General features: G+C 27.4%; 2 protein-coding genes across 5 annotated transcripts in view; one reads left to right on the forward strand and one right to left on the reverse strand.

Moving 5' to 3' along the window:
• LOC127291026 (39S ribosomal protein L34, mitochondrial) overlaps window positions 1-27,105 on the reverse strand; it is a 456,612-nt gene that overhangs the window by 294,291 nt on the left and 135,216 nt on the right. The gene's annotated exons all lie outside the window — the stretch shown is intronic.
• The window catches only part of LOC127291016 (heterogeneous nuclear ribonucleoprotein L), an 83,425-nt gene that overhangs the window by 28,630 nt on the left and 27,690 nt on the right, over window positions 1-27,105 (forward strand). For all 3 annotated transcript variants that reach the window (XM_051319899.1, XM_051319900.1, XM_051319901.1), the window contains exons 4-5: window positions 4,224-4,309; window positions 5,017-5,113. In XM_051319899.1, the coding sequence (XP_051175856.1) occupies window positions 4,224-4,309; window positions 5,017-5,113 (183 nt within the window). The remainder of the gene's footprint in view (window positions 1-4,223; window positions 4,310-5,016; window positions 5,114-27,105) is intronic.

A 27,105-nucleotide genomic window follows, 5' to 3' on the forward strand; every position in this document is an offset into this window, starting at 1 on the left:
TTTCCAAAATTTTGTTTTACCATCAGTCGGTAAAGTAGATTTCTGTATCGGTAATTTTTAATATTTTCTTTTTTCAAAATTCTGATTTACCATCAGTCGGTAAGGTAGATATATATGTGAAAGCGTTATATCCAAAAATTTTCAATTTAAAGTGTTTTTTCTTATTAAATTACAACTCAATGTCAATGAAATATTAACAATATGAAATAAATATAAATAAACTATTAATAATTATAAAAAAAAAATTATTAAATATAAATAATACATTATTAATAATTATTAATAAATCTTGAATTATAATTTAAGTTTTATTTACTTCTTTCTTTTTTTCTGAAATAGTGCTAATTAAGTTAGTTGATTAAAATTAACTCAAGCTACACCTTAAGTAATTCCCTGACTTTAATGACATTTATGGTCAAGGGTCTAGGATACTCAAGAGATAGATTTGACCAATCTTGACAGCCCTCTAGGGAGTGTCACTTAAATTTTGATTGATGATCATAAATACGAGGTATTAACCTAGTTTTCTTTTATCAACCACAACATTTTTTTTTGTCGCCTCAAAATAACGTGAACATTTTTTTTTTCGAAATAACTACACCTTTATGTATACATTTTTAGTATGCTATAAATATATATAAAGAATTTCAAGCATTTTATGTTTTGAGATAATGAAATTTTCGCTTTCTATAAATGAACCGCAAAAATAAGAATTTGTTCTTTATAACAGAAAAAGAATATTATCTTTTTTTAACATCGAAAAAAATGTTTTTCAATTAGTTTCTATAAAAGAAAATGAGAATTTGAAAATGCATTTAGAGTTCATTCACCAGAGTTGAAAAGCAGAAATAGATTTATTTTACTGTTTAAAAATTGTTTTTCATTCAATTCAGTTTAAATTTTTTTATTTATGAATTATTTGAATATTAAACAAAAATTGAATTTACACAATCAGGATAATCTTCTTTATATGTGAAATGTGATAAGATTAGTGAGGATTGGTTAACAATGTATATATGATATTTTGTTTGTTTGCCATGATATTTTTGTAATTGATATTGAATTTCAGCCAAGGTAGAATCATAGTTCATCGAACTCGAGTTAACGAATGGAAGTTATGCAAAACGCAATTGATTATTCTCCCATGTAAATAGCCTTCTACCCTGTACAAGAGGACTGAGATCAAAATATATTAAGCTTGGCAAAAGGCGCGTATATCGATCGATGTTATATTTTATCGTATATAAGGGTTAAAGTGAAATTCGAATTTTTGACTAAAAATTTGTTACATATTGTTCTTCTCTAAAATATCCAGTTTGATAAGTTAAAGTCATTGACAATTTTATTTCTTAGAATAAAATCTGTGTTTCAAACAATTGTAAATTATAGATGCGGAGAGTAAAATGTATGTTGCAAATGGTATATTCTAAATGGTACAATCCATATTGTTAATGGTACAATTTATATTGTTAATGATACAATTCATATCCTTCTCAGTGCCTCTAAGATCTATTGCTATCTTCAGTTAATAATTTTATCTTCAAAAGTTCTTTTAAATTATTCCACATTAAGGGAATATTTATACTGTTATAAAATTTTATATTTTTAAAAATTTATTTTTAATTTTTATCATAAGAATGTTGTTGTAGTTTCATGTCTTACTCCTATTTCAATGTTGTATCTTTGGTGAAAATTCTAGTTGGTTTTGTGGTGGGCACAAACAATTCTGTGTGTTGTGTATGTACAGCAATAAGTTGGTAGTCGAGCAAATAAAGTTACGTTAAGTAACAAAGCAGGCTTTCTCGCAGCAGCAGACGAAGTAAACATGTGCAAATAGAGACTTAACGCCAGAGCTAAAGTTAGGACTGACTTTATGCCACACAGCTGAAACTGATGTGTATAAGGCAGGTCAGCGTTGGGATTCGAGAGAGAGAGAGAGAAGAGGAGCCCACGCTTAAAGCCACCATGCGACGCTCCAATGAAGTATGACCTCAATCGGATTACCCATAGGAGGCAATTTTTTTTTTCTTCCTTTTTTGCACAACCACCGCATTTTAGAAAAGATAAAAGATCCAGAGAGAAAGCGAGAAAACAAGAAAATGCAATTGTGCACAACATCAACTATTAATTTATTCATGAAAAGTCAAATGTTACAACCGAAAATAAGAGACATAATTTATACACGTAGTTTGTACAACACAAAGTGGATTATTAATATATTTTGTCACCTCACTCTCTCTCTCTCTCACTGTATAATTAACATCATCATCATAAATTGAAAGCAACTTTTCGGTTGAATTAACTTTTGTTGTCTCCATTTCAAATTCCATATATGAATAATAAATGGAAAATTTTCATTTTCCTAATGCCCTTTTCATGCATAGTAGTTCAATTTACTGCATGCAGATGTACAAGTGCAGTCTGTATTTGTGTTGAAGAGAAACATGTGGGATGCACCAAGGTTCCAAGTATGGAATTGCTCCTAAGGGAAATAGGCAGAATGTTTTCTCCTTTTGCACTAAAGCCACATTGTTCTTAGAACAAGACCTAGAAAAACATTTGTTGTTGAACCATGTAATTGCGTTAGTTCATATCTTTTTCACGCAGAGACCGCTGGCAAATGAGATTAAGACGAGATTGCCTCAGAAAATATTGCTTTGGTTCTACTCAATAATGAAACTAGACAACCTTGAGGAAGATCAATTCGATTTAGCGAACTAGCCACAGTTTGCCTCATCCTCTCTTTCTCTCTCTCTCCTTCTCTTGGAATGTAACAAGGCATTAACACCACCATAACTCCTTTAAATTGCTTTGGAAATTAGTTTTAAATAAAAGAGTTTTCTCAAGAGTTACTCTTCATTAGATTTGGGAAATTTAGTTTTTGGAATTTAGATTAACAACTCTAAAATTGTATATTTATCAAAGGGAGACTTTTTCTCCACAAATTACTGCTTTTTTTTTTTTTATTGATTTTAGGGGCAAAAACGTTTGACCTCAATTGCTTTGCTTTGTCATTTCGATTTCATTCCAATTTAATGGTTCGTCGGCATTTTAATTTACGGTACGTAATTCAAAAGTTGAAATGTCATTTAAAAAATTCAGTTCATTAGAAATGTCTATAAGACTTCTTTTTTTTTCTATAAATTCAAATTTCCCGCCATTCTACTTTATCAACAGTTCATAGATTCGTGACTCGATGAATAAATTTGCCACATGACATGTTTAGTTCCGCCAAATGCAAATTTGACTAAATTATAATGAGACATGTGAAAATTTAGTGAAGCGAAAATTGAATTAAAAATTTACGATATGGAAATCAAAAATTTAATATATAAATTTACTTTGAAAAATTTCGATATGAATTTCAAGAAATATGCTATTTTTAATTAGGTGATATGAGAAAAAAACTGAGAATATAATAAAAGGTAAAATAATAAGATTGTTGAACCAAAAGGAAATGACGCTTTGAATAATTTCGACAGCTGCTTTATTGGATCTATGTTTATCCGTTTACTCGAATTGCATAAAAAGAACGTTTTCGGTTTCGCGAAACAGCTGGAACGAAAGACACAAGTCTCGAAATTCAGTCAAAGCCTAAAAGCAATTTTGGCATGAAGCCACACTGTGTCATCACTCGTGCATTCTAGCAAGATTTCTCTCAACTAAAAACTAGTAGTTGGGCACTAGCTACAGGTAAACATATACACCTGATGGCGTTAAACGATTTCAATAATTATTATTACTTCTTTTTTTCTTTTTAATTTTGAAAATATATTTTAAATTTATTTTTAATGTTTTTTTTGCAAATTAATCCTTGATAACGAGAAATTATTCATTTGAACATTTTGCCCGTTTACATTATGAAAGAGTAGTTATTTATTTACGGATTATTATGTATACAATCCAACGTTTACCGTTTTACTAATACTGATACGAATTTATTAACGTCCAGTAAATCCTCAATGATAATCCGGATATATATTTTTTTAAAGTGCCTTTTGAATATTGAACGTAATTTACATTGTCAGAAATGAGTTTTTTTATTTGGAATTTACGTTAATATTTTAAGAGTTGATTTAATGGTATTTTTTTTTATTATTTCATTGTAAATTTTTCCCTAATCAATTATGATTATTATTATTTAAAGAATTTAATTTTGTAGTGATTGAAATTTTTTTGGAATTATTTAGTAACGTCTTCTTTTTTTTTTTACTCTGTTTCAGGAGGTATTACACACAATTAGTACATCTAGCGGACAAGTTCAACGCATCGTTATCTTCAAGAAAAATGGCGTCCAGGCCATGGTTGAATATCCTTTACAATACTTAATTAAACTGTCACGTAAAACAATGCACCTGGGGATTTTGTTTGTATATAAATTTTTCCGCGTGTAAATAGAGTCAAGAATGATTAGGGGAAAGTTCATATATATATATATAAAAGTTGACAAAAAAGAGCTTCAAAGACTCTGCGAGACTTTAACGGGAACGATTCACTAATGAAGCAGTGGCTGAAACAAGATGGCTTTTATATACTTTTTTTTTTTTTTCGTTTTGACCTCGTTCATTTACGCTTAGCACATTTTTAATGTCAAAAAACTTGCCTTTTTGATAACATCATGTTTTTTTTTTTTTTGTTTTCATTTTATTTTTATTCAAAGTGAAAAGAAAAATAACCTCTGGCGCGAGAGTAAGCGGAATTTTAAATAACGAAATTCAATTCAAAACCATTCACTGATTTACAATTTATATTTTTATATACAAAACTGGTCCGCGTGTATGACCCAGGGCGTGAGTTTTAATAATTCGATTTTATCATCGGTTAAATATTTTTAGGTAGACAATAACTTCTGGTTTTTTATTTAATTATTTTTATTATCTATTTTTTTTATTATTTTTTGTTTTTGTTTTCATTTTTTTTTTGTTTTTTTTTTTTTGGTTTTTAGTTAATTGTATCTTTTTTGTTTTATTAGGTAAAAAAAATTGTATATTCCTTAACTGTTAGCTATGATATTACGTTCGATTCAGTGGAGTCAGCGACGAGAGCGAAAGAAACACTTCATGGGGCCGACATATATTCAGGATGCTGTACACTGAAAATTGACTTCGCTAAGGTGAGTTTTTACTCAAGAATTTAAAAAAATTTTTTTTATATACATTTACATATATGAAAATTTTATTGATCTATAATCACTTTAGATTAAATATCCATTAAAAGATAACAAAAGCGCGTAAATATTTTATGATTCAATGAAGAATCTATTTTTTATTTTAGTCTCTTTTTTTTCTAATTCGGGGATTTTTTTTTGCATTGCGACATTAAACATTAAAAGTGGCTGTAAAATTGGATTTTATATGCTTCTCGCTCTCTATTTTTTTCTCTCGGTCAGCGATTTAAATGATTTTATAATTTTTCAATTTCCGTGATTTGGAAAAGAAAATTTTATTTTTTTATTTTAGTGTTTTATTATAGAAAAATTTAAGGGGACTCTGAAAAGTTTTTTTTTTTTAATCAGTTACGTGCGTATTATTAAATAAATGTTTACTAGAGCCAAATAAATATTTACTTGAGGCAAATAAATATTTACTTGAGCCAAATAAATATTTACTTGAACCAAATAAATATTTACTTCAACAAAATAATTTTTATTTGAATTAAATAATAACAATTTTTGTATTTGAATCAAATACCGTTTAATTGGCTCAAATAATATTTAATTAATACGAATAAATATTTATTTGATGCAAAATAATTATTTAATTCAGATAAATATTTATTTGGTGCAAAATAATTATTTAATTAATACGAATAAATATTTATTTGATGTAAAATAATTGATTACGTGAATAAAATAAATTTTTTTTTTGTCAGTTTAAAAATTGGATGGTGCTAAAAAAAAATTTATGATGCGGGATTTTAGATATCAAATTGAAATGAATCTGAAAACAAATTTTCTCTCGCATTTGATATGCGATGTAGAATTTAGAATATGCGTTTCAACTCTTTGACTTGACTACATTTACATTGGAAGGTTACGCTTACGATGGTAATGACCCATAATATCATGGCGTTATGCATATAAGCATCAGAGAGATGCTTTCTCTCTCTCTCTCTCTTTCTCTCTCTAGCGATAGCGTCGAGAAAAGACCCAAGGGAGATTGGTAGCATTGGAGCATTATGAACTTAAGTGTTCTTAAGTTTGCACATTGCACGAAAAGGTCGTGTGCCAACCTAATGAAGCGCACACGATACATAACACACCCGTTTTACTATTAACGAAATTTCAAGATAAATATTTCAAAGCAATTTGAATTTGCGTATACAAATATTTAGTTAAAAATAAAATAGAAATTAAATTCTTTTTTTATAGCGAAAAAAGCTCGTCTTACCTAATGATATGATGGCTTTAGTTTAGAACGTGTCGACCTCATTTCCAAGATCGACGCGCTTCATATTCCCCCCTATCCCCTCTTTTTTTTTTATATATGTGAAAAAAAATTGCTTAAACTGGGTCACTTCCTTACACTATAATTTTTTTTTTTTTCTTTTTTTTCCTATTTTGTTGAAATGAGTTTTTGAGACTATAATTGCGAAAAAAAATAATAGAATTCTATAAACTAATTTGCAGAAAGGAGGAGGGGGGGGGGGATTTTAATGCAGCATATAAAAATGTAACAACTTGAGAATTTTATTACGCGTTCGTAAATTTTCAAATAAATGAGAAAAAAATAGAAACAGATATAAAATCTTCTTTTAGAAAATAAAAAAAAAAAAATCTCTCTAAAGTGTTTTTGTATAACAAAAATTATGTGCGTGTAATGTTTGTATTATATTAGTTAAAAGGAGTTGATTTAGTGGATAAATTGCGCTCGTGATATTGAATGCTTTTTAATTAAGTTACAATCTGAAAATGAAGGAAGAGGGACCGAGAGAGAGAGAGAGAGGGTTTGTGAAAGAATATATATACTGTGCACCGCGCGCATGGAAAGTGTACTTGAAAACTGTATGACGAGCAATTAAACGAAAGGAGTCTAGTACTCGCGGGTAGTACTTAATTATTTTATTGTGCCCTCCAATTCCGCGGTTGTTTTAGAGGATTTGAAAAATGAAAACTCGACATTTTGTCAAGAAGAACTTGAGCTTATTACATATTTTAAAATCGTTTCCTCAATTTTAAATAATTTTCTTTGCAAATTTTTAAAATATTTTTTTTTTCAAAATAATCATTTTTATTCTGATGGAAAGTTATTTCACATTTAAAAAATTGTGCACGTTATATTGTCGCGAAGAAAAGTATGAAAATTATTATGTTAATGTCTGCACGTCGACAGGACAGAGATGTGTATAGTGAGAAAGAGAGCGAGATGATTTTACAAACTTAGTAGCGAGACGGAGTCTCTTTTCCTTGAGAAGTTTGCTAAAGTGCCAAGAATCTAGAAAGAGAGAGAGAGAGAAACACCAAGCAATGATTTGTCAATCCCCTCTCAGGAAAACATTCCTTTGCATATTCTGAAACTTTACTTTCGTATCTAGAAAAGCAAATGAAGCCATGTGTCAAGTTCGTATTGCAAATTTATTTTCCCACTCGCATGAAATGAAATAAGCGATCTTTATAGAAGAGCGTTGGTTAACGAGGAGGACACGCGAGGTGTCTTTAAACTTTCCTTATGAAATAAATAAATCTTCTTTTTATTACCCATCTTCTCATTTGGAAAATTTCCTATTGGAACTAATTTATTAACAAGGAGAATGAAAATTATTACTTTCTCTCTCTCTAGTATATTTATTTCCCTAATTATATCATTCCATTCAGTGGTACAAAATGGTCAAGTCGTTTTCTTCAAGATTCATTATCCCTTTTTAAATTTTCTTTATACTCGTTAAGTTATTCTCGTTTTTATTATACAGATGGATTTATATTATTCTTTTTTTATTATTGTTCACTTTTTTTTAATTCAATTTTTAATTATCTAATAACGATTCCCTTTTTAAGGTATTTTATTATTCCATTTGGTCATTAAGTTAGAATTTTCTTTAATTCTTTCCAAATTAAAAAAATTCGATATTTTTTCGAATTTTCAGTTAAGAAAAATTAAAAAAAATCAATTAAACGCTATAATTTGGAAAGAATTAAAGAAAATTCTTTAATTAGAATAGTTAGAATTTTCTTTAATTCTTTCCAAATTATAGCGTTTAATTGACTTTTTTTTTAATTTTTCTTAACTGAAAATTCGAAAAAATATCGAATTTTTATATATAGAATTTTTTACCTGTAACTTTTTATTTAATTTAAATTTTATAATTAGAATATATAATTATTAATTTATTGGCAGAATTTTAGATTTGAATTTTTAAATTTTTTTTTCCATTTACCGAAACTATTCGAACTATTTGTTCGAATTTTTATTTAGCCGAAATTGCAAATGAACGAACAAACAATAAATGGACAAAAAGATTTTTGACGTGATTTTTAAATCAGAAATTAATAAAAAAAATTGTGATTATAGTTAATTTAAAAATTGTGACCGTAATTTTTTTTTGCCAATTATTGTTCGGTCAAATGAAAATTCGTGCAAAATAAAAAGTTCGGATAATGAAGATATACGGTAAATTTGGAAGTTTTTGAATTTGAATCACTTCAAATTCTGTTACATGAGAATTTTGCTAAATAAAAAAATAAAATTCGTTTGAATCAGAATTAATTAAAAAGTTACGGATAAAGAAAAATTAGGTAAAATAGTAATTCGGTAATTCTATTGGGAAAACAAAAAAAAAAAAATTCAGCCAAATCCTAATTCAAGAAATGAAAATTTCTAATAAAATTCTTTTAAATGAAAATTCTAACTAATTACGTTTATAAAATAATATGCGCCCTTTAATTTTTCTTGAATTCGAAAATTTTTTGTATTATTTTTGAGGAAATATGATTTTAAATTAAATTGATTTTAATTGAAGTAAATTAGCGATGTAATAAGTAGCTTGTAAGAGATATATATGCGGAAGTAATGGTTGTTGAGTTTATTTTATAAAATAATATGCATCTTTTGTATATGTGTGTAAATTATGGAAGTAAAATATTTGCTGACCACGCAAGTCGTTTTCTATCGATCGTGACAAAAACGTGCGCGCTTTTACAGGATACAAGTATTAATCGGTATTGCACAAACTGATTAAGGGCATCAGCGTTATTTTTCACGGCTTTCCATCAGCCGTGCTTATCTTTTCTGTCACAATTACATTGCTCTCTCTCTCTCACTCTCTGTCTGTAAATGAACGCAACTTTCATGAATTTAATTAAACTTCACTCTCCCTCAGTATAGCCCATTTTAATGATCTCATTCATTTAAAATTATTGTTATATTCACTTTGTAATTTACATTTAACGAATAATGAAAATAATAATAATAATATTATTTTAAAGATATAATATGATTTTCAATTCTATTACATTTTGATTTTTCATTGAATTTATAAAATAAATGATTTTTAATTAAATGAATTATTAATTAAATTTTTATATACATTTTTTACTTTTGTCATTAAAAAATGTGACACACGTAGTACATGAAAGAATTTTCCTTCTTTTTTTTTTAATTTAATTTTAATTTGATTTATGTACTGTATTTTTGTCTCGCAAACAGTTATTAAAATTTTTGCAGTCATACACAAGTCATTAATTTTTACATTATTATTCTTTTTTTTTTCATTTCAAGTTTATTATATCTTTCATAGTTTGGAGTTTAATTTTTCTAAATTTAAAAAAAAAGATATTTTAAATTATATTTAATTAATTTAATTGTGACAGAGATTGGTGTGATTATAATTATTTTTAATAAATTTTAGATGATAATAAATGCTTGATTGATTGATTTGATATCAGTAAATAAAATTGCATTAATATCACCGATAATTTAATTGAAAAATTATTTTTTTCGCGTGAGAAATTTTTTTATTTTCTAAATTTTAATTAGTGGAAATTTTTACTTCAGTAAAATATTATTTTTTTTTTTAAATAATATTTATTATTATTTTAATTATCAATTGGATAATACACTAAAACGTCAATCGAGAACAGACGAATGTGCAGTGCTGTTCTCGATTGACGCGATTTTTATCGCTCGAAAATAAAAACACTCAGGGCCGTATGAAGTGCCTTGCGCAACAATGTGAATTTTATCTAGGGGATTTTCACTAGTGGGGCACTGAATCCACCTTAAATTTAAAAATCACAATTACGACTTTGGCGTCAGTCATAACCTAAATTCTACCCGCTTCCCCACTTCCCCTCAAGTGTTCCCTTGCTCTGTTTTCGATTGACGTGTTCTCGATTGACGTTTTAGTGTATATTAATTGTTAGTTTTTCTATATAAAAATAAAATTAAATATTTTTATTTTCCCTCTGCCAAGATATGGTTTATATAAAATATATTCTGTAATTTTTTTCCCCTCGCAAAAAAGCGATTGATTTACCGCATGTCAAGATAGAAATCTTCATAGTTCTTGTGGCTTATCAGTGACCCGACGTGAAAGAGAAGTAATCTCTCACACAATCTTACATTGCTTCGAAAAGAGATCAAGGGTAAGGACGAGCGTGAAATAAACAGGAAATTACCTTAGCCCTTCTATATATCCCTCAAACGAATGATGGTGTTTATATATATATATATATACTTTTATATAAAATTAAAATTTTCCAGAAAAAAAAAAAAAAAATTCTATTAGACTTAAAATAATAATTTCTCAATTTGAAAATCGCTCTACGAACAAAATCCAAATTGAAATGACAATCTTGATAAATATGGCTTCTTCAGAGAAAAAGAGAGAGAGAGGAAGATATAATCTTATAAATTATTTAAGTCTCTTATTGATTCCTATAAGAGGGATTATTCTTTTCACATGAAACTTCAATTTTTTTTTCTCTAATAATCGATAATCGATTTTATTTGAAATTCTATTTTGTAGTTTTTCAAGTTTAAAAATTGAATCTCACTTGAGAAACTTTAATATGAAAATTTCTGGCAATTGGAATACACACACATACTAGTGAAATATTCGTACATTTGAATTGTTAATCGTTAGTCTACTTGACCGACCAACTATCTGCGAGGCGATATAGCTGCTCTACATAATTTTGCATTCGAGGGACGCATTTTAATTAGATTCCTGACTTTCATTCTTCAAGAAAGTCACCCATTATTGTCTAAGTTATCAACCTTTATTAAAGGAAAAAAAAAAAAAAAAAAAAATGAGTGCGGAAAAGAGCAAGACGCCTGACCATATAAGATCGAAAGTATCGATAGTCACGGCAAGTTTAATACGCTCTTCCTGGTTTCATTATAAATAGAATTTTGATAAAGAATAATTTTTAATTGAAGTATTTTTTGATATTGTATCATTTTTTTTTTGGTATTATATTTAATCATTTTTGTTTTTAATTTTTCTCATTAGAAAATAAATTTTTAATTGCGATAGATTTTAATAAGTAACAATAAGTGAAAATTATTTTTACCGATACGTTTTTCTATATTGTGTAAGTTTTTATTTTTTTCCCCGGAAATTTTTCATCAATTTTCCCCTTGACCGAGATAAGTCCTCATTACCTTTTCATGAGGGGGGCATTGTACAAGTTTGCTTCCGCAGTTCTCGTTAAATATTCTATGGGTTGGTTCTTACTTCTATATATATATATATATATATAGAAATTCAGTTCATTCCCACTTGTATATTAGCTTTAATTCTGCACGATACAGCTTTTAACGTAACGGAAAGCTTGACGAAAGCGTTCGATAAACGTCTCTCTTTCTCTCTCGTATATTCCTCGCTTTACCTGTATTTCGTTCAACTTGATTTAGATGGAAAGGTTTTGAGTGGGGGACCATTAAAAGTTAGGCGCATCCGTTCAACATTTCTTCCGTGTTTTTTTTTTTTTTTCATACTCGCCTTTTATTCATTTTTAATAAATATTGCATTTCTACTTCCTTCTTTATAAAACGATTATTAAAACTTTTAATAATATTTCATAATTTATAAAATATCTTTTTGCCTTTTAGAGTCAATTTATTTTGTAATTTAATTTTGTTAATTTAAAAAATTATTTAATTATAAATTTTTTTAAAATTTACATTCTCAGGAAAAATTATTTATTTCGATGAAAAGAGGTGTTTTAAATAAAGAAAGATTAATTTTATCAATATAGCTAAAAAATAGGATCAATTTTTCCTACTCTAGTTCCTTACATGTTTATTGCGCTCTGAATTTTCAAGAAAAAAGTTTTATTTCTCTCTTGCATATATATATGCCATTTTGAAATTTATGATTTACGTGAATTTTACGATTTTGCTTACATAAAAAAAAAAGAAGTTGAAATATTTTCAATAAATTTGTATTTTATATTTATAGTAGAAAAAAAAAATTGTTGAAATATTTTCAATAAAGTGTTATATTTATATTATAGGAAAAGTTAAACTATTTTCGAATAATTTTGTATATTTATATTACAAAAAAAAATTTATTTTATTCAAATACATATTTACCTGGACCAAATAAATATTTAACCAAAATCATTTTTATTTGAATTAAATATTTACTTGGACCAAATAAATATTTAATCAAAATCATTTTTATTTGAATTAAATAAACTGTATTTAAAGTAATTTCTGTATTTCGAAACAAATACTATTTAATTGACTCAAATAATAATTATATTTTAAATATTTATTAAATCCTGCATTTAAATAATATAAATTCTAGGTAAATGAAAAAAAAAATTGTAGAAAGCGAGAAATGTGTAAAAAAAAGAGATACATACGTATAGTAATCTTTTACATGGTGAAAATCAGAGAGAAGGTTAAAGGTATAAACAGGAGAGAAAATCGATTCTTGAAAGTTCAGAGCCGTATTTGGCCCCTTAAGTTGAGGCATTTTCACGATACAAAAGTAACGTCTTAAAAGTTGGATGCTCTTGGCTATATAGCCAAGCTAATAATAGCCTTGATGTGTAAAAACTTTTTCTCAATACTTAACTCAAATAACTCCTGTATTTTATACACACACATATATTCTCCTCTATTGTTGAGAATCCTTATGCATATTTATAAGTTCGTTATAATTCTAAATCCAAATTCAAAATTTTGTTTTCACTTTTTTTTCCAAATCATCGATATTAACAATTTTTGTTTTATTTTTAATATAAATAAAAAAAAAAATTCATTTTGATTGGCATTTTTGGTGTTTAGGGTTTCTTCTGTTGTGGAATTTGAACTGCAGCAACTAGTTAGTTAACAATAATTTTATTTTGTGGACAAGTTTTGAATTCTTTACAACGTTTTCGTATCAGCAACTCTTCTCTCTCTCTCTTTCTCTGTGTTGCGGATCTGGAGAATCTGGACAAAGAGCATTGTCTGGAATACGAAAAGAAGTTGAGAGATAGCATGTAAAAAGTTGTGTGCGCCGTTTGGTGAGTTGATGATTTCAGTCACGTAAATCGAGACCGATCTGAAGGCACGTATCCGTTTCAGGATATAAGATATACTACTCGAATGCGGACTTGGATGCTTCTATCTCTATACTTTCTTCGTTGACGCACTGATGCGAATTCGATCGTATTAATTTGGTACCTGTTGCCTACGTTCTTAGACTTTTCAATATATCAAATTGAAAAAAAAAAAAAAAATTCTAAATCTTCATTTTTCTTCTTTGCTCTTAATTATTCTTGTTTATGGAATATTTTTCTATCATTAAAATAGAAAAAAAAATAGTGGGATTTTAATTAAAATATTATTTACAGTCGTATATTTGCAAAATTCTCCTCTAAAATGTGACGAGATAGAATATGAACTAAGCGCCAAAGAGAAGCACTTTTCAACATGCATATTTTCCCCTTACCTCTTATGTCAGTGTTCGTGTTTAATTATTTCACATTCCAAGTTATCTAACCGGAGGAATTTCCCCCTAGACAATGGATTTAAAACATTCTTCACTATATAGATTCTTCATAAAAATAATGGAAAACAAAAAAAACTTTCCCCTAGATTCTTAAAAAAAAATATAATGGAAAAAAAATTGTTTGAAAAAATAAGTTTTTTGTTTATATGATAAAGAATTCCTTTTTTTAACACTAGATTTTTTATAAAAAGATAATTTTTTATTCGTATAAAAAAAAAATTCTTAATTACACTCATGAAAGCAGTTGCACACACATACCAAGTGCTAGTTATTTTCACTTTAATATTTTTATAGGCATTAGCGAAGCAAAATTATTCTTCTGTAATTAAAAGCAAACACACATAGAATAGAGAATATGCGCATTTACATTTTTTTTTAAACAGATGTCAAAAACAATTTTAAAAAAAACACACACATTTCTTTTGAAAATAAAAATTAAAAATACAAAACTTGCAAATGAAAGAATAAAGTTTTCCATTTGAAATGTAAATTTAATGAAACTTGAAATTGAATGTGTTTACATAAAAGAAAGTTTTATGAGAATGTTGATCGCAATGATTAAGTTTGATAAACTTTTAACTAGACTGATCAAGAGAGACTACTTATCTCTAGTTGCTATTGATTTAAAAGAAAAAAAAAATAAAATTTGAAACAAATTCGATGTAGTAAAAATAAAAAGAACATCGCGCAGTGAAATCCAAGAGGAAAATTAGCAGGACTAACGAATAGAAAATGAAAGGATGCTGTAATTAGCAGAACATCTTTTCTTCATTGAATGTTGAGAGGATACACAAGAAGCGATTCAATTACAAAACTGCGTTTGGTCTTGTGAAATAAAAACAAAAAAAAAAAATAAAGAGAAACGAAAAGTACATGATACTTGAAACTGAGAAAAATAGCGTAGGGAAAAAAAAGTTGCAAAGATGGTGTATACCCTTTACGTTTTTCTTAAAAGAGAGATAACGATGAGGCAAGAGCTTGATTGCAAAGTTGAAATAAGTTGGCGAGGTCGTTTAATTCAACATTTCTCATTCAGAGAAAAGTAAAAGAGAAAAAAAAGAGAGAACGATTTTCCAACTTTTTTTGCGCGCGTAAAGTCTGTCGAACGAGCAAAAGTGTATGCACAAAGAGAAAATTTTAATCGTAAAAATATAACTGACGTTTCACTAATGATTTTAAAAAACCTTCTTTTAAACATGTCAGCTTTCTTTTCTCCACTCGAAGAGCTTTATCGATTTTATTTGAAAGTTTTATATATGAAGATAAAAAAAAAAAAATTGCTATTGCAGAGAACTATGATCATAACTCTCGTGCGGAATTCCAGTTTTTTATTTAAGAAATTTTCTCCACTGTTATTGGAATATTTACTTATTTAAATTTTTATTTAATACCATTTGCATTTAACAGAATTTTTAATCTATTTTGAGGATTTTTTATTTATTTAGAACCGAATCTTGACCGAAATTTCGTTGACAGATTTTTTTTTTGCTACAAGTTCATGAACAAATTTTCTCGTTATATTTTGCTTTTTGTTTGACACAAAAAAAAGAAAGATCCTAAAATGTCGAGTACATGCGTGACGAGTGATGAATCTGTCTGAACGTCTAAAGCTGTTTCTGATTTTACCTTTTGGTTTGCTAATTCTGTAAAATAATTTCTTCTCTACTGAATTAAAAATTTTGAATATTTTTAGAAATTTTTTTAACTATAAAAAATCAGTAATTAAAATAAATTTTTTTTTTTATTGAAACAAAAAATTGCACTTTTAGCTCATTGAATAAAAGGGGAACATACTTTTATGCAATTCTAACAAAAATGACAAAAAAAAGAGAGAAGAAGAAGAAGAAGAAGCATAAAGAACTTGAGAAAATCTAACTTACATGACAGACTTAAAGTTTTGAAAAGCAGATGAACTTTTAAAACCAGAAACCCTTTTCATAACTTTTCAAACTCAAGTTGAAAACTCTTCCTTTTACGATTTTTCCCCCAAACGAAATAAAATGTTATGTAGGTTAAATGAAAACTTGGTTTATAATCTCTGATGGAAATAATTTACAAGTTATCTGTAATTGTACGTGTCACTAATTGAAATTAATTAATAGTTTTCAGTAGAATATGTTTTGAAATTGGTAGTAATAAATACTATTTTAATTAAATTCATATCATTCAACAGTCCCTTTATTATTCGAATCCCTTTGGGATTTATATATTGAATTCAGAGAATTGTTCATTATATTCCATTTGAATAACAATAGTTGCATATTTTATTTCGTCGAAGTTCATTTAATTTTAAACCAAAAAATTTCAAATCATTTTCGAAATAATTTCCAATGAATGATTTTTTTTCAACAAATTCCGGGTATTAAATAATTAATTTGGATTTTAAAATTATAGATTCGTGGAATTTCCAATTATTTATGAAAAATTAACGGATTTCTATTATTACCGCAAATTTGATAATGACGAAATACTATTATAGAGAATATCAATCGATTGTAATTACTTTACTGAAACCAGCAAGCGTCTGCAAATCGTTTAATATGAGCTATTTGATGTATCGTCGAGATGAATTATCTCGATTAGAAACCAGAGAACGCTTTGAACGTAGCTTTGAAGATAGGGAACTATAATTACCATTAGCATTATAGTAAAATTTAAGAAATTTTTTTTTATCACGAAAAATTATAATTATTACATTAATTTTTTTTTTAATTGTACAATTTTTAACAATTCCATTTGTTTGTTTTTGGTTTTATTTTTCATCTTTGTAGTAAAGAATCATCAATTGTTTGAAATCCCAAGTTTCAAATAGCATTTTGTTACCACACATACACACACGTTTCGCGAAATAAAGAAGAAACGAGGATCCGTGAAACTCCATTAGCAGAACAAGGTGCAATACTACTGGGGAAACTTTTCAATTCTCTTAGAGAGAACTGAATCATAAATTATAGAGAGCTACTTTCTTCGTAAAGTTCTAGAAAAAAAAAAAAAAAAAAAAAAAAAAAACCCCTCATGGGAAAAGTCTGGAAAAAGACCTTGAGAATTCCTCGAGTGATGTTTAAAAAATTTTTTAAAATTGCTTCTTAAAAATTTCAACACATAGGCGCAAATTTAACGAAGCATTCTATATAACAATTTCGAAATAGCCTTGACAAATATATTGACTTTATCTCTTCATTAAAAAAAAAAAGCTCTCAACAAGGACGATAAAATCCCCCCAAAAAAAATCCCTTTACAGTTTCAAGAGTCGTTAAAATATTTACACATCAATTTCAAGTTTTCATTTCATTTTTTCTCATATCGTTAAATTAAAAAATCTCTCGGGATGAATTTTTGAAATGCAACATCAAATGCGTGACAGTTGATATTGGCTTCATTGCAAATTTAATCGACTTCCGTTTCAGAGAATATGCACGGTAGTAATTCTCTCTTTTTTTTTTATTCACATTTCATCTTTTCTTGCTCAACTGGCGGTTTTTTTTTCTATCTCTCTCTTTCTCATTTCAATTATTAGATATTTTTAGAATGCAATAAACTTTAAATTTTTAAAAATTATGGTTTTTTAAAAACCCATAGTGAGGAAAATGTAAATTTCCTATTAAATGAAGAGAATATGTGCTTTTATTTTATTTTTTTTCACGCGCTGAAACTCTTACATATTCAATGGAAATCCTTTTGGGATTTTACAATGCGAAACCAACTTGTGTAAAAGTAAAAAGAGCAAAATATAGATTCACGTTTTGCATTATATGCTGAAGTTGTATAAAGCGAATTGAAAACCGTGTCTACCCAACGGGCAAGTGAACGCAAAATCGTCTGGGTTTACTATGATGCAATACCAAACCAAGGACTATTCAAAACTTGAAGTTTGTTTGCCCCCTTCATGCAATGCAAATAACCTTTTCCAAGTTGTTACATACCAATTGAAAAAAAAAAAAAAATTGTTAAATTACTTTTCCTCCAAAACATATTAGAGTTTTAAAAAGTTTTACATCAAACTATAACTGGAAACAGATTGTTTTTTTTTTTTTTTTGAAATCGGTTTTTCGGTTTTGATCTTTAACGTGCATGTAAATGGGTTTTATATTGATGTAAAATTTTCTCCTTGTTTGATATCATATATTGGTATTATAACTTGAAAGCCTTATGCTTGCTGTGCAGGTTACTGCTGTCACCTCGAGATATTGGATTACTATTTATACGACCCCCTTAAAAGAGATTACGAGGCCGAGAGTTTGTGACGACAATATTGTAGAGGAAACGCTCACTATGTCCATAAACTTTGTATGCGCCTTTTAGTGGGGCTCATTGCACTTCCGGATGTTCAAAACTTTTTCCACTTTAGTGCATTTAAATTGTCTATATCATTTCATACTATTTAAAGTATCGTTTTGAGAAAGCTATAATTTAAAATCAATCCAGTGAAGTGATTAAAAAAATATTTTCTATTTCTAAAGTAACTATTATTGATGGGGGAAAATTCACTAATTTCGTTAGATGATAATTCGAACTTTCTGGTTTATTTGTGATATCCTTAACTTCAAACATTAGTATTATTTTGAGGGGATGAATAATCCTATTTTCAAATCTAATTTATAATAGAAAATAATTTATTTGATTTTCTATAATTAGAAATTCTATAATTAGAATTAGTTTCTTAATAGGTATTTATGTTACCTGATTGAATTGGTTCTATTGATTCGAAATAGAAGATATGATTTATTAGAAGAAATAGAATATTGATATAAGTGTAAAATTTCTGTTAAATTCTACGCTTAATTTTCAAAATAAATTTTTTGGATAATATCAAAGAGTTTCTGAAATCATATACATATGTTTTAATTCATAGGTTAGACATTAATTTTCTTTTCTACAATGGGGTGTTCTTTACCCTTATAGTAATTATAAAATGGAAATTAGTATCCAACAGATGGTACCACCCCTTGAACATTAGTCAAGTCACTATCCATCAAATGACGTGGGCGTTTTACAAGTAGTGAGAAAGCTCTAATGTTAGTACAATTCTTGGCAGAAAGTTCTATAATATCCTACTACTTTTTATATATTATTGTTATATCAAAAGATATAATATCCAATTTTTACTTTTATATTCCACTATGTAATTCAGAATTGTGATATTTTAGACAGCATTTTAGTATCCTTAAGGAAATTGTTCGGTAAAATGGAAATACTGTTTGAAGAACTGAATTTTTAAACAAAATTAAATTGGATTTTAAAACACTGACTGTAAAGGATTCTTGATTTTTTGTTTGAAATGAGCATCGTTAAAAAGAGCACGAATTTTCATTTATTTTGATATTGAGGATTTAATGACACGCTTTGAAAAAGGAATAGAAAGGAATATATATTTTTTTTTTTTGGGAAAAAAGCGGTAGAAGGTTTTATATCGATTCTTCTTTTCTTCTGACAAAGGAGTTTTCTGCGCCGCAGGATTGGGCCTCTTGGTGGTCGATGAAAAGTTTCAAATACCACAGGATCCATTAGAGGCGTTCCTCACTCTCTTTCTATCTCTCTAAAAATAGTTGATGTTGCCTCTCGGAAATGTCGGCTGCTGCATGTTACTGATAAAAAAAAAAAAAAGAAGGTGCACACTAAATGCTTTACTGACGTAATCAGTTCTATCCGAAATTTTATATATTTTCATTCTCGATTATAAAAATTCGTAATTCTATTCTAAATTGCGTCTTGTCTCTTAGAATCTTATAATAAAAAGAATTTTGTAAATTTATTCATGAGTATTTTTTTTTAGTTATAAAAATTGAATGCTTGGTGAAAAGTGTATGAGTCCCAAGAGTCTAGGCGAAAAAACAAGTTTCACGGAAAAGTGTTTCTTTTCACGTCGTACTCTATCGATAGTAAAGGATCTTTTCGAAATAGTTTTTAAAATATCGAATCGATTTCCCTCTGGTCCATTTTAGGTGACTCTATTCCAAAATAGGATTATTTTCAACTATTTTGTTTTGCATATTGTAATTTCTTTGATATTGTACTAGTATTTGAAAAATGGAGTGTATATAGCATTAAATTATGATTATGAGACATGTTTCAGGTTCAGAGACCTGACTTTTAGTTAGTAAAACTAGATCAGAGTATGGCTATATCTTTGTTTCCACTCTCGGGAATATATTTGGATATATAACACCATTGTTTTCCGTGTGGGGTACAAGGAGAGAGAGAGAATTATTTTGAGACATCTTCTCACTTGCATATATAACTTTACCGGAACAGGCTATATGCATGAGACTATAGTATTGTGTGTACGACAATGTATATGGATGCTGAGAGACATCCGCATGGGAAACACGTGTTTCTGGCAGTCCTGACGTCAACCAATTGAAATAACAAAATGTTGTATATATATATATACAGGTTGCATATTAACAGTATGTTGGCGACAATATTTCTCAAAGTAGGATAATATTTGAGATAAAATAAATTTGACCTTATTAGTTTGGATTACTGGTATTTTCTGAAATAGTGTTTTTGATTTTGAATAATTGAAGTTTTTTCGATAATGCTTTATCTAATAAATATTGAGTTTATATCTCTTTCGGTATATCAATATTCGTGATGTTTCTATCATTAATTAAGCCATAAACAGACTCAATAGATTCTGACAAGCGAGAGACACTGAGACGTTCTTAACAGTTAGTCTAACAGCATTATTCATGTCGCTGTGTCTAACAAGAGCAAACTCCTGTCAAACTGTGAATTTCGAATTGGGTCTTAATGTGAATCAATAATATATTATTTTGATTTTAGAGTGTCGAAAATTGAAATTCGGCGAAACCTTTTGTTAATTTTCCCTCCTCTCAATTCCTCAGGCAATGATCTAAAAAAGTTTAGTGATGTTTGCACAGAAAGGCGGCATTAATTTTTTCAAAACAATGTATTTGCTTGTTTTGAGAAATATGTCGGAAATATATGGTTTTGAATTAGGTTTTCCACATACATATATACAGACATAGTGTTTCGCGTTTTGGAGAGGTGGATTTGTTATTTATAGGACTAGAAATGAATGTGCTTGAACGTTCCCTGGATACACTGGATATGCATATACATATCGTGTTCACCTTCTATATATGCGTGTGTGTATATATCTCTCTCTAGGCCCTAGTCGTAATATCGCGAATATATATATGTGTGTATACAACGTGTGCCAATCCGTATGCATAACCCAGGAACCAAGTCCTAGTACTTGCATACTTGATTCGTGTGTATGTGTGTGCTAGTGTTGGCGAGTGACGAATATAGCATGAGTATTTCAGAAACGTGACGTTGATGTGACAGGGATGGCTCGTCAGTGTATAGACAAGAGAGTACGTGGAGAATATAGTCTAAAAGGCATACACACATATATATATACGAGAAACTGTAACGATAACGTATAAACTATTCTCTAGATGTTGGACGACCATCCCTCCAATTAACGCCAGATATTTGCCTTGTCAAATTCAATTTCCATTCACACCTTCACTAAACGCTTACAAAATTTTATGCACATCATCCATATACCAAAAAGCCTTTTTGATCTATGTGTTGTGAATTACAAATGACTAATTTTACATTTTGAAGCGTATAATTTTAGATGGTGGTGAAATAAAAAGTAAAATGACAAGTATAAACAGAAATTAGAATCAAAAATTTTAATTTTGAAAGCAAAATAATGACGAAACTAGAGTATTATAATTTCTTAATTTGAAAATTAATTTTGAAAATATAAAGCGATTTTGGGTGGTGGGAAAATTCCAAAGATAATTAAATCAGTTGCAATTCGTTTATTGACCTGTTCAAATGTTGCCAACGTGAGTGAAAATTTTGTAATTTTGAAAACTTACGGGAGTGTTCGAAGTTCTTAAAATCGCGATCGCTTAAATAAAGGATTTTGGTTTTTAATTTATTTTCCGGAGTGTTCGAAAATTTTTAAAATCGCGATCGTTAAAATCTTTAGGAAAAGTATTTGGATTTTTAATTCACAATTTCGGGATTGTTCGAAATTCTTAAAATCGCGATCGCTTAAATAGAGTATTTTGGTTTTTAATTTAGTTTCTGGAGTGTTCGAAAATTTTTAAAATCGCGATCGCTTAAGAATTTTAAGTATTTTGGTTTTTAATTTAGTTTCGTGAGTGTTCGAAATTTTTAAAATCGCGATCGCTTAATAAAAAAGTATTTTGTATTTAAATCTGCAGTTTCGGGAGTGTTTGAATTTTTTAAAATCGCGTGTACTTCAAGCAGATTGTATAATAATAATATAATAATAATAATAATAATAATATATATAATACTTTTATTTTATTATAGTTTATTTATTTTTATCTGAAATTAAAAAGCATAAAAGTCAGGTTAGAAAATTCCCTAAGTAAAAAATCGCTTAACAGTAAAAAGAAGTTTTGAAAAATGGAAATGACTTTTGTAGAAGAATATTAATATATATGCTTGCTCGTGTATTTTCTATAATACGTTTAGACCATTGTTGTTTATTCCTTTGTAAAAGGAATAATGGAATTACTTTTTTTTTCTATTATATATTGAATCGAAATGAGTTTTATAAAGTGCAGTTTGGATAAATTGCTTGTTAAAAGTATTTTTAACTGATTTACCAATATTTTTGAAACTCGAGAAGATGATCATTGTTTCCATGTTATAGTTAAAATATCTAACTACCATTAAAAGTGTAGTCGTTAAAAGCAACCTTAACGATACTTTATCGCTAAGTGCAATGCAGAGAAGAGAAAAGAGAGAAGTGTATAGAGAGAGAAAACGTTGTTTGATGGTGTTTTCCTCGGGTTTGAGGAGAGAATTTTGGGATAATAATAAAGCAGAGATTAGCTCTTTATTTACTTTACATATATTATATGTATATAGTTTCGCATTATCGAAGCTTAATTATAATCTCAAGAAAATTGTTTAGTGAAAATATCAAAAACTTAACTTAAATTTCATTAAAGCTTGATGAATAATTAAATACCTCATTATATATAATATATTTATTCTTCTCGTATTATTATATATTTAATTGAATATCGAAGATTCATTTGTGTAATAATTAAAATGTTGATTAATTAAATATTTAATCAAGTTACATCTTATCAATGTGCGATTCGCAATCCTATTTTAATAGGCAATTTCGCGGGGATTATATTGCAATTTTATTAAATCCCGTATGGATGGCATTTCTTTTTTTTTGCGTATAAAATGGTTTACTGCCTTTTTGTATGTCTTGTTACATAAATCTTCTTTATTACTTTAAAGAAAGACGATAGAAAAGAAAATGAAATCTACATTTCTCTATAAATTTTCCAAAGCGCATCCAATTCAAAGCCGATCCTCCAAAAGGGTTCAACTGAAATCCACGAATTACTTGGTGATTGCAAATATGCAAATTCGAACTTATTCGTTAAAATCAAAGTAGGCGGAATTTAATTAAGTCAAATGTGCAGTGTAAACAAATTTTATTGATTTAGTTTTAGTAATTATTTTTTGAGAAATTAAAAACAAAATAAAAAGAGAATTAAAAGAGAATTAAAAAAAAATTAAAAGAGATAAAAAAATTAAAAAAAAGATGTACTTTTTAGAGCACGGTTTTTATTGAAACACATTTGGAACTTGAAAATAATTTTTTACTTATCGTGCACTCAATGAATACTCCGATATATATATATATAAAACGAAATTGATTAAAAGCTATTCAGATAAAATGAAGGAAAGCGTACGCCTTTTCTGCCTCTTTGACTATATATTTAAGTGGATGAAATTTATTCACTCTCATTATTACTCCATTCAATTCAATAATTAAAACCCAAAATAAATCGTTAATTGATTTCTTTTTTTTAAGCAATTTTCTTTTTGGTTTGAAATTAAAATAATTGTTCAGTAAATATTTTTAAAAATTTCATTAATGTTTTTTTTTTATTCATCGTGTAATAAACTTTTTTTTACCACAGAAAAACTTTCGGGAAGCATGGGAAAAATTTTCTTTTTTTATTCTAAAAAATATTGAGAAAAAATTTTATCTAATAAAAATATTTTTTACAATTTTGTTTATGGAAAAAACACTTTTGATATAGAAAATATGAAAGTTTTTCCTGTCTTTTCTCTGGGAAATGTGTTATCGTTTTTTTTTTTGGTCATTATTTATATTCGAAAAAGAAGTCACACACGCGGAAATTCTATCGCTTATCTATGAAGCTATATGAATAGTAATAGCAAAAAAAAAAAAAAAAGAGAAAGAGAGAAAAAAATAAAAAAGCTAAACACTATTCTATGAAGTTCAACTAAAGTGTATAGAAGAGATCGCAAAACACTCCATATAAGAGTATCGACTCGAGTTTCCACGAAAAAAGGAATTCTTTCCACGAAGCGATAAATTCGAGGATATATTATATACGCGATTCTATTTTTCCCTTTTAAAAATTCTTCACCTGTTTAAATGACGCGAAAAGAATTGAGAATGAAGTTTTTGAACTTGGATTTTTGAAAAACTTTTTTATAAGTTTTTTTTTTACATTATGTATAATATTTTTAATATATTATATTTATAATTTATTTTAGTTTTATAATTTTATTCATATTTATAAAACATAATTGCGAATCTTTTGGAGAAGTAAATAACTATATTGCGGGATAAACTGCTGTGAGATAATAACGTTGTAAAGATCATTATGATATGGATATGGGCAGAATGAATGCGTGTGGGGATTAATTATTATTCAAAGTATCTCTATATTATTAATATTTAGTTATGGTAACTTTATGTTTATAACGAGTTAACTGTTAAACTATTCCTATTTTACTGCAACAGCAGTGGCAACAACTGCTATACTAATATAGTAAAACAAAAATAGTTAAACAGTTAACTCGTTATTAATGTTATCAAAAAAAAAACGAAATTTATTAAATGTTGCTTTAAATTATTTAATTTAAAAAATATTTAAAAATTCTTTAAAATTTAAATTTTTAATTTTTTACAATTAAATTTTTTATAATTAAATTTTTTTTTCACTCTAGTTTCATTTTACTTGATCTCTTATTAGGATAATAATAATTCTCATTAATAAAGATAATTACAACGCTAAATATTTTCGGTAACTACATCTTCTATAAGGGTAATTATAATAACGATATAGTTAAAAGTTTTGATGCCGATAATTATTCTGTAACTAAATGAAGCCCTTGAAATTCATTATACTGTCTTAATTTTCCCATTAATTAGAAACGCTCGGAAATTTTTTTTTAAAAAAAAATTGACTTTAGGGAAATTTTATAAAATTTATGCGAACGAAATATGTTTACGAAAAAAAGTTTGTTACCTTTTTTTTTCTTCGCTATAATTCGTCTTCAATAGATTTCAGTTAATGATCAGTAAAATTGGAAAAGTTAAAACGCCTAACCTTATTTAATGATATGGAAAGAACATTGAACTTGCGTTAAAAGTAGGGAAATATAATCGTGACAATGAATTTAGAAAGAGAGAATGAAACGCAAAGAGGAAATAGAATCTTGTGATGACAACGCGAGAATTTTAGGAAAATTTCAAAACATTCGTGGATGAAGTTCAAGTGAACAAAAATAATTCCCCCTTTAAAAAAAAATTGTTTTTAAAATTTTTAATTTCATGGGAAAATATAATTATTTTTTTTGATAAAATTTCGGGATTAATTATTATTATTTTCTTTAATAATTACATATATAATAATTTTCCTATTCTAGTAATGATGGTTAATGTATTTTTTTATTCTCTGATGTTCACTAATTTGAGGTTTCGTGTATGAACCCACAAACTTTATTCAACTGAAATAACGTGAAAATATTTACGACTCACTTAACATAGTTAACGATCCATCATTTCACTCTTTTGCCTCTGTGAAAATTTTCCATTTTCTATTTACTTTTTTTTTTTTAGATACTAAACCCGTTTTTTAAAAAACTTACCCCATGATTATTTATCCCAAGAAAAAAAATTGCGTTTTTCTAATTTGATTCTTTTTGTATTTTTTTTTAATTTAAAAAAATTGTCATTAAAAAAAGAAAAATTGCTGCTAATTTGATTCTTTTTGTATCTCTTTTTTTTATTAAAAAAAAATTGCCATTAAAAAAATCTCATTAAAATATTTTCATTAAAAAAAGATTGCATAATAATAAATTGTGTAAATTAAAATAAAAAAAAACGGTTAATTTTTGGACAATTACACGCATAGTTAACATACAGTAAATGATTTAGTGGATTAATAATATTTTGGCAAGAAAACATCTGCTAGCAATCAAAATTGCAAGTTTGAATCTTTTTTTTTGGAAATGATTTTGCTTTTACTAAAGTAGGCCAAAATGACTTCCGGGCTCATAGAGGGATTCCGTTTCCGTGCCAAATTTTCATCACTGAATTGAGGAACTTTGAAATATGTTCTACAATTTGCTTGATGAGTGATTGTCCTCGTTTTCACGAGACTAGTTGAAACAAAAGTGACCATATGTATATATATATATATATATATTGTTTGAGGAATTTTCTTTTTTTTTGTGGCTCACAATTTTCTATAAAATTTAATTAGAGTTACAATTTAAAAAAAAAATTGGTCCTTGTCTTTTTTTAATAAAAGATTTTTTTATTTTTCATTTGACAAAATTAATTATAAAAAAGAGAAAATTTTTTCTAAATGGCATGAGTGACTAATCAAATTTTATAAGGAATGGCATTTTGTCATATAAATTATTACTATTAAAAGCAGTTTTGTCAAGATATCACAAAGTGTTTTATCACATTGGCGGAAAATGCGTTTACGCCTCGTAAAAGTCAGACAGTAGGTACTTCTTAGAACAAATTTATGCAACTTCTTCTTGTATTCTCAAAAAGATACTCAAAGCGCGTTCCCCCTATCAACGTAAATCTTGAAATAATAATAATAATAATAACATATGTAATATTTTTGAAATGATATTTGATATATAAATTTTGCCAACAGTGAAATATTCCACTGGACTCTAAAAAAATTTTTATTCACCGCAAAATACAATTGAATTCAATTGATGAAAATTTATTATTATACACATTGAATGAATGTGTGTTTTTTTTTTAAACTTGATAGAAATGTTAAAAGCATTTATTTTTAAATGAAATATTTTACATAATTAAAATACTCT

Source organism: Leptopilina boulardi, unplaced genomic scaffold, assembly GCF_019393585.1.
Source record: "Leptopilina boulardi isolate dan_hultmark-lab unplaced genomic scaffold, ZJU_Lbou_2.1 LbouV2_123, whole genome shotgun sequence".
In the NCBI taxonomy this organism is placed as follows: Eukaryota; Metazoa; Arthropoda; class Insecta; order Hymenoptera; family Figitidae; genus Leptopilina; species Leptopilina boulardi.